General features: G+C 41.2%; 1 protein-coding gene across 1 annotated transcript; it reads left to right on the top strand.

The window, feature by feature from the left end:
* Positions 1-5,014: 5,014 nt before the first annotated feature.
* LELP1 (late cornified envelope like proline rich 1) lies at positions 5,015-8,008 on the top strand. Its single transcript, XM_043877994.1, has 2 exons — positions 5,015-5,141; positions 7,565-8,008. Exon 2 carries the CDS (start codon positions 7,586-7,588, stop codon positions 7,892-7,894), a length of 309 nt encoding a protein of 102 aa, XP_043733929.1. The 5' UTR covers positions 5,015-5,141; positions 7,565-7,585; the 3' UTR covers positions 7,895-8,008.
* Positions 8,009-9,373: the final 1,365 nt, after the last annotated feature.

The following is a 9,373-nucleotide window of genomic DNA, read 5'->3' as shown; positions in this document are numbered from 1 at the left end:
ACTCGAGGAGATAATAGCTGAAAACTTCCCTAAAATGGGGAAGGAAATAGCCACCCAAGTCCAAGAAGCCCAGAGAGTCCCAAACAGGATAAACCCAAGGTGAAACACCCCAAGACACATATTAATCAAATTAACAAAGATCAAACACAAAGAACAAATATTAAAAGCAGCAAGGGAGAAACAACAAATAACACACAAAGGGATCCCCATAAGGATAACAGCTGATCTATCAATAGAAACCCTCCAGGCCAGAAGGGAATGGCAGGACGTACTGAAAGTAATGAAAGAGAATAACCTACAACCTAGATTACTGTATCCAGCAAGGATCTCATTCAGATATGAAGGAGAATTCAAAAGCTTTACAGATAAGCAAAAGCTGAGAGAATTCAGCACCACCAAACCAGCTCTTCAACAAATGCTAAAGGATCTTCTCTAGACAGGACATGCAGAAAGGTTGTATAAACGTGAACCCAAAACAACAAAGTAAATGGCAACGGGACCACACCTATCAATAATTACCCTAAATGTAAATGGGTTGAATGCCCCAACCAAAAGACAAAGATTGGCTGAATGGATACAAAAACAAGACCCCTATATATGCTGTCTACAAGAGACCCACCTCAAAGCAAGAGACACATACAGACTAAAAGTGAAGGGCTGGAAAAAAATATTTCATGCAAACGGAGACCAAAAGAAAGCAGGAGTTGCAATACTCATATCAGATAAAATAGACTTTCAAATAAAGGATGTGAAAAGAGACAAAGAAGGACACTATATAATGATCAAAGGATCAATCCAAGAAGAAGATATAACAATTATAAATATATATGCACCCAACATAGGAGCACCGCAATATGTACGGCAGACACTAATGAATATGAAAGAGGAAATTAATAGTAACACAATAATAGTGGGAGACTTTAATACCCCACTCACAACTATGGATAGATCAGCTAAACAGAAAATTAACAAGGAAACACAAACCTTGAATGACACAATGGACCAGCTAGACCTAAGTGATATCTATAGGACATTTCACCCCAAAACAATCAACTTCACCTTTTTCTCAAGTGCACACGGAACCTTCTCCAGAATAGATCACATCCTGGGCCATAAATCTGGTCTTGGAAAATTCAAAAAAATTGAAATCATTCCAGTCATCTTTTCTGACCACAGTGCAGTAAGATTAGATCTCAATTACAGGAAAAAAATTGTTAAAAATTCAAACATATGGAGGCTAAATAACACGCTTCTGAATAACCAACAAATCATAGAAGAAATCAAAAAAGAAATCAAATATGTATAGAAATGAATGAAAATGAAAACACAACAACCCAAAACCTATGGAACACTGTAAAAGCAGTGCTAAGGGGAAGGTTCATAGCATTACAGGCTTACATCAAGAAACAAGAAAAAAAACAAATAAATAACCTAACTCTACACCTAAAGCAACTAGAGAAGGAAGAAATGAAGAACCCCAGGGTTAGCAGAAGGAAAGAAATCTTAAAAATCAGGGCAGAAATAAATGCAAAAGAAACTAAAGAGACCATAGCAAAAATCAACAAACTAAAAGCTGGTTTTTTGAAAAAATAAACAAAAATGACAAGCCGTTAGCAAGACTCATTAAGAAACAAAGAGAGAAGAACCAAATTAACAAAATTAGAAATGAGAATGGAGAGATCACAACAGACAACACTGAAATACAAAGGATCATAAGAGACTACTACCAGCAGCTCTATGCCAATAAAATGGACAATTTGGATGAAATGGACAAATTCTTAGAAAAATATAACTTTCCAAAACTGAACCAGGAAGATATAGAAGATCTTAACAGACCCATCACAAGCAAGGAAATCGAAACTGTAATCAAAAATCTTCCAGCAAACAAAAGCCCAGGACCAGATGGCTTCACAGCTGAATTCTACCAAAAATTTAGAGAAGAGCTAACACCTATCTTACTCAAACTCTTCCAGAAAATTGCAGATGAAGGTAAGCTTCCAAACTCATTCTATGAGGCCACCATCACCCTAATTCCAAAACCAGACAAAGATGCCACAAAAAAAGAAAACTACAGGCCAATATCACTGATGAACATAGATGCAAAAATCCTTAACAAAATTCTAGCAAACAGAATCCAACAACATATTAAAAAAATCATACACCATGACCAAGTGGGCTTTATCCCAGGAATGCAAGGATTCTTTAATATCCGCAAATCAATCAATGTAATACACCACATTAACAAATTGAAAGATAAAAATCATATGATTATCTCAATAGATGCAGAGAAAGCCTTTGACAAAATTCAACACTCATTTATGATTAAAACTCTCCAGAAAGCAGGAATAGAAGGAACATACCTCAACATAATAAAAGCTATATATGACAAACCCACAGCAAGCATCACCCTCAATGGTGAAAAATTGAAAGCATTTCCCCTGAAATCAGGAACAAGACAAGGGTGCCCACTCTCACCACTACTATTCAACATAGTGTTGGAAGTTTTGGCCACAGCAATCAGAGCAGAAAAAGAAGTAAAAGGAATCCAGATAGGAAAAGAAGAAGTGAAACTCTCACGGTTTGCAGATGACATGATCCTCTACATAGAAAACCCTAAAGACTCTACTAGAATATTACTAGAGCTAGTCAATGAATATAGTAAAGTTGCAGGATATAAAATTAACACACAGAAATCCCTTGCATTCCTATACACTAACAATGAGCAAACTGAAAGAGAAATTAAGGAAACAATGCCATTCACCATTGCAACAAAAAGAATAAAATACTTAGGAGTATATCTACCTAAAGAAACAAAAGACCTATACATAGAAAACTATAAAACACTGATGAAAGAAATCAAAGAGGACACAAACAGATGGAGAAACATACCGTGTTCATGGATTGGAAGAATCAATATTGTCAAAATGGCTATTCTACCCAAAGCAATCTATAGATTCAATGCAATCCCTATCAAGTTACCAACGGTATTTTTCACAGAACTAGACCAAAGAATTTCACAATTTGTATGGAAATACAAAAAACCTCGAATAGCCAAAGTAATCTTGAGAAAGAAGAATGGAACTGGAGGAATCAACCTGCCTGACTTCAGACTCTACTACAAAGCCACAGTCATCAAGACAGTATGGTACTGGCACAAAGACAGAAATATAGATCAATGGAACAGAATAGAAAGCCCAGAGATAAATCCACGAACCTATGGACACCTTATCTTTGACAAAGGAGGCAAGGATATACAACGGAAAAAAGACAACCTCTTTAACAAGTGGTGTTGGGAAAACTGGTCAACCACTTGTAAAAGAATGAAACTAGACCACTTTCTAACACCATACACAAAAATAAACTCAAAATGGATTGAAGATCTAAATATAAGACCAGAAACTATAAAACTCCTAGAGGAGAACATAGGCAAAACACTCTCCAACATAAATCACAGCAGGATCCTCTATGACCCACCTCCCAGAATATTGGAAATAAAAGCAAAAATAAACAAATGGGACCTAATTAAACTTAAAAGCTTTTGCACAACGAAGGAAACTATAAGCAAGGTGAAAAGACAGCCTTCAGAATGGGAGAAAATAATAGCAAATGAAGCAACAGACAAAGGATTAATCTCAAAAATATACAAGCAACTCCTGCAGCTCATTCCAGAAAAATAAATGACCCAATCAAAAAATGGGCCAAAGAACTAAACAGACATTTCTCCAAAGAAGACATACAGATGGCTAACAAACACATGAAAAGATGCTCAACATCACTCATTATCAGAGAAATGCAAATCAAAACCACAATGAGGTACCATTACACGCCAGTCAGGATGGCTGCTATCCAAAAGCCTACAAGCAATAAATGCTGGAGAGGGTGTAGAGAAAAGGGAACCCTCTTACACTGTTGGTGGGAATGCAAACTAGTACAGCCGCTATGGAAAACAGTGTGGAGATTTCTTAAAAAACTGGAAATAGAACTGCCATATGACCCAGCAATCCCACTTCTGGGCATACACACTGAGGAAACCAGATCTGAAAGAGACACGTGCACCCCAATGTTCATCGCAGCACTGTTTATAATAGCCAGGACATGGAAGCAACCTAGATGCCATCAGCAGATGAATGGATAAGGAAACTGTGGTACATATACACCATGGAATATTACTCAGCCATTAAAAAGAATTCATTTGAATCAGTCCTAATGAGATGGATGAAACTGGGGAGCCCCTTATACAGAGTGAAGTAAGCCAGAAAGATAAAGAACATTACAGCATACTAACACATATATATGGAATTTAGAAAGATGATAACGATAACCCTATATGCAAAACGGAAAAAGAGACACAGAAGTACAGAACAGACTTTTGAACTCTGTGGGAGAATGTGAGGGTGGGATATTTCAAAAGAACAGCATGTATACTATATATGGTGAAACAGATCACCAGCCCAGGTGGGATGCATGAGACAAGTGCTCGGGCCTTGTGCACTGGGAAGACCCAGAGGAATCGGGTGGAGAGGGAGGTGGGAGGGGGGATCGGGATGGGGAATACATGTAAATCTATGGCTGATTCATATCAATGTATGACCAAAATAAATAAATAAATAAATAAATAAGAGATTTCAGAATTTCATGCTAAAAACTTAGGGAGGACAGGAGAGTCAAAACAGCTGTGATAGGTCCTGGGAAGCTCTCCTAAAAAGATAAAAACAGCCAAGTTCAAAGGAGTTAAAATTTGGGAGGCTAGGGGAGGAAGAGAGAGCAGGTGCCAAAAGAGCTTTTCTGCCGCCAACAACAATAAGGGTCCCTGTCCCTAGAGTTCAGTACCTTTCACCATAGCCTGATTTCACCAGCACGAATTTTGAGGGCTGGGGAGAGGACAAGAGAGCAAAGGAGATATTAATCATGGCCTATTCACATGTTCAAAGACTTGAGTTGAGCTGGGAGCTCTGGAGTCATACAACAATCGCTACTTGATGATGTAGCAATGAGGTCACAAGTGACTGTCTCCTTCTCTCCTATTCCGGCTTCCTCAGAGCTGGGCAGAGGAACCAGAGGGGGAAAATACACCTTCCCGGGCACAGCCATAACATCCACCTCACTCGACTACTTGTCAGGATCAGTAACAACACAAAGGGGTGAGTTGCACGTCAACAACTGGAAATGCCCCATGTTTCACCTCTCCTTTCTGGGGGATGACCCCCACACCCCAACACTGAACAAGGTTGAAATGACGGCTATGTTTGGGTGAAAGTTTCTTCTCATTCTCAGTAGCAAGAGTGGTACAATTCATTTGCAAGAGTGATTCTTAACCATTTTGGAGTACAATGTAATTATGTCGCTTCAGAAAGTCATACTGATTTTAAAACAAAAGTAGACTTAAAAATTTATTTTTATACTGTTAGAGGAAATCCAAGATGTGCCAAGCTGATCCAACTTGCAAGTATTGTTAGAGACTTAAGAGCTCTGTCCATATCTGGAAGTCAAACAGTCTATAGAGGAAGACTTAGCTCAGGGCAAAATTTAACAGAGGGGGAAAAGGAATTCCTCCTGAAAATCACGTTTTGTGACTCTGACATTCATATTTTCAGAGAAATTAGAATTTCCCAGTTTATCTCCTCTTCTCTTAACTTCTTCCCTCACTCTAATCAACTAGGAGAGGAGTTTCCAGAGTGGTCCGTGGGAGCCCAGCCATGGTAGGGATTCAACTCTTTAAATCCTCATTCCTCAAATTAAAAAAAAAAAATCAATTCTTAAGGTTTTAAGGGCTTAGACAAGACATAGAATTGCAATAAGTGTCCTAGGCCACTAAGGCCACTAATATATCCTCCCATTCAATTTCCAGAGGGATGGGGAGGTGTTCTTAAAGGAGTTCTTTAACACTGTTGTCATGTCATGGACGCCTTTAGAAATGTGGACTCCTCAGAATAATGGTTTTTTTTTTTCCATTTATTTTTATTAGTTGGAGGCTAATTACTTTACCATATTGTAGTGGTTTTTGCCATATATTGACATGAATCAGCCATGGATTTACGTGTCCCCATCGTGAACCCCCCTTCCACCTCCCTCTCCATCCCATCCCTCTGGGTCTTCCCATTGCACCAGCCCTGAGCACTTGTCTCATGCATCCAACCTGGGCTGGTGATCTGTTTCATCCTAGATAAATACATGTTTCAATGCTGTTCTCTCGAAACATCCCACCCTCACCTTCTCCCACAGAGTCCAAAAGTCTGTTCTGTACATCTGTGTCTCTTTTTCTGTTTTGCATATAGGGTTATCATTACCATCTTTCTAAATTCCATATATATGTGTTAGTATACTGTATTGGTCTTTATCTTTCTGGCTTACTTCACTCTGTATAATGGGCTCCAGTTTCATTCATCTCATTAGAACTGATTCAAATGTATTCTTTTTAATGCTGAGTAATATTCCATTGTATATATGTACCACAGCTTCCTTATCCATTCTTCTGCTGATGGGCATCCAGGTTGCTTCCATGTCCTGGCTATTATAAACAGTGCTGTGATGAACATTGGGGTACACATGTCTCTTTTCAGATCTGGTTTCCTCAGTGTGTATGCCCAGAAGTGGGATTGCTGGGTCATATGGCAGTTCTATTTCCAGTTTTTTAAGAAATCTCCACACTGTTCTCCATAGTGGCTGTACTAGTTTGCATTCCCACAAACAGTGTAAGAGGGTTTTCTCTTCACACCCTCTCCAGCATTTATTGCTTGTAGACTTTTGGATAGCAGCCATCCTGACTGGCGTGTAATGGTACCTCTTTGAGGTTTTGATTTGCATTTCTCTGATAATAAGTGATGTTGAGCATCTTTTCATGTGTTTGTTAGCCATCTGTATGTCTTCTTTGGAGAAATGTCTGTTTAGATCTTTGGCCCATTTTTTGATTGGGTCATTTATTTTTCTGGAATTGAGCTGCAGGAGTTGCTTGTATATCTTTGAGATTAATCCTTTATCTGTTTCTTCATTTGCTATTATTTTCTCCCATTCTGAAGACTGTCTTTTCACCTTGCTTATTGTTTCCTTTGTTGTGCAAAAGCTTTTAAGTTTAATTAGGTCCCATTTGTTTAGTTTTGCTTTTATTTCCAATATTCTGGGAGGTGGGTCATAGAGGATCTTGCTGTGATTTATGTCAGAGAGTGTTTAGTTTTTAAATGAATGAAATAAAATACATGGGGTTATGGAAGATACCAATTACACTGGCAAATATATGGTTAAGTATGGTTCCTATGTTGGGTTTGGGCAGGGTCCCAGGACCCTAGGTTAAGAACTCCTGCTCTAGGGGCTATAGAATGGAGACAAGGATAAATGCAGAGAAAGCAAAGTAAGGGTGATGAGATCAAGAAACGCGGTCACTAATGCACTGCAAGGACAAGAAGACAACCCTTAGATAAGAATTTGGTCTAGAGCCTGAACATGTCCCAGGAAAGGCTTTCTTAAGAATAAGGATGGGCACAGGGCAGGATGTGTGAGGAGAAGGAGGTCCCCCTCCCACCTTGCAATATGGTCTCCCACAAACAACCTGCCATGTATTTCTTTACAGGGCTCAGAGAATCAAGAAGGAATGTCGAGTGATGATAAAAATAAACCTAGTGAGCCCAAGAATGAGCCCAAGCAATGTGATCCCGGGTGTGAACAGAAGTGTGAAACGAAATGCCAGCCCAGCTGTTTAAAGAGGCTGCTGCAGCGGTGCTCTGAGAAGTGTCAGCCACCAAAGTGCCCACCACCCAAGTGTCCCCCGTGCCCCCCATGTCCCCCACCGTGCCCCCCACCCCCAAAGAGCCCTCCACCATGCCCACCGCCCTGCCCTCCTAAGCCGTGTGCCAAGCCCTGTCCTCCTAAATGCCCACCGCCCTGCCCACCCCCAGAGTGAGGCACTAAGGGCGCCACCCAGCCCACTACCTCCACCGTCTCATCATGTTCACCACCGAGGGGCTGAGAGCTGAAGCCATGAACTGACAAGTAAACGTGTTCCTCTGCTGTGCAAGACTTCCTTCTCCTGGTTTCTTGGCAGTTGGGGGTTTGTTTGTTGTCTTCCAGCTTTATACCAGTAAGAAGCAATCCCCTGGGGGTGAGGCTAGGACCCAGGCCCTCCACACTCAACAACCTTGGAAGATGGCCATGCATCTGACCCCACCTGCTGCATGGAGGGAAGTGGAATCTTCTGGGGGGTGCACCCGGGGAACATGCCCATGCTAGAGCACCACCTGAGACAGCTATAAACATGGCTATCAAAGTGGCATCCCCCGGGGACACGCTGAGCACAAGGTGGGAAGCGAGCGTGAAGGGGAAAAAGGAGTGGGCATTAGGGAAAGATCCAGGAAAGTCAAGGAAAGAAGTCTGCCATGGCTTTTAGTCCCACTGCCTGATGCTGCGGGAGAACATTCTGAAAACAGGCTGTATGTGTTTAAACTCTAGCTCTGCTTCCCTCCGGCTTCCCTGCTGGCTCGGCTGGTAAAGAATTTGCCTGCAATACAGGAGACCTGGGTTCAATGCCAGGGTCAGGAAGATCCCCTGGAGAAGGGCATGGCAGCCCATTACAGTATTCTTGCCTGCAGAATCCCCATGGACAGAGCAGCCTGGTAGGCTACAGTCCATAGGGTCGCAAAGAGTCATACATGACTGAGCTGACTTAGCATGCACACAGTTACTGGGAGTACACATCAAAGTGGCTCAGTTCACAAAAGGGAAGTTATCAGTTTGTATTGCTGGGAAGGATATTAGGATGAGGAGGGGGCATGTAACATTTAAGAGAGAACTGTAGGAACCAGGACTTCAGGACCTGGGAATGTGGACTCACCGCTACCATTTCAATTTCCCTCATCTCCTCCAGTCTCCACTCCTCTTCAGGATGGGTCTCCTCACCCGTTAGAGCCCCCTGCATGTTCCATGGTCCTTGACCAGGAGAACCCATCTTATTGATGGATATGGTATGAGGCATTCCTATTACTTCCAGAAAAGAAATCTGATTTCTTCTTTCCAAAAACATCGTCACAGCTCACAACATCTGAGCAGAAGTAGGTTTAGGATTCTCTGCTATCACAGAGGTAATGAAAGAGGCCAAATCTAAGGTACTTCCTGTGGAATCATGGACCATAAACAGCTTTCTGTCCCTTTGAGTCTGGAAAATGGTTCAGGACAGCAAAGGGTACAGTAAGTACAGATAGTTCAAAATGTGCCCAAGAAAAGACATCTTGGGCCCTCACCAGGCCAAGGTCATATAATCAGCTGGTTGCAGAAGCACTTTTAGGACCCAAGAGCTAGACAAGGCCTTTAGGGTACAATCCCCTCATTTCTTCAGATGTTAAAACGACTAGTTGTCTTCTCTGACATACAGAGCCTTGAGGGTCTC

The sequence above is a fragment of the Cervus elaphus genome, chromosome 20 (assembly GCF_910594005.1).
Source record: "Cervus elaphus chromosome 20, mCerEla1.1, whole genome shotgun sequence".
Lineage (NCBI taxonomy): Eukaryota > Metazoa > Chordata > Mammalia > Artiodactyla > Cervidae > Cervus > Cervus elaphus.
This window is presented reverse-complemented; position numbering and strand designations above follow the sequence as displayed.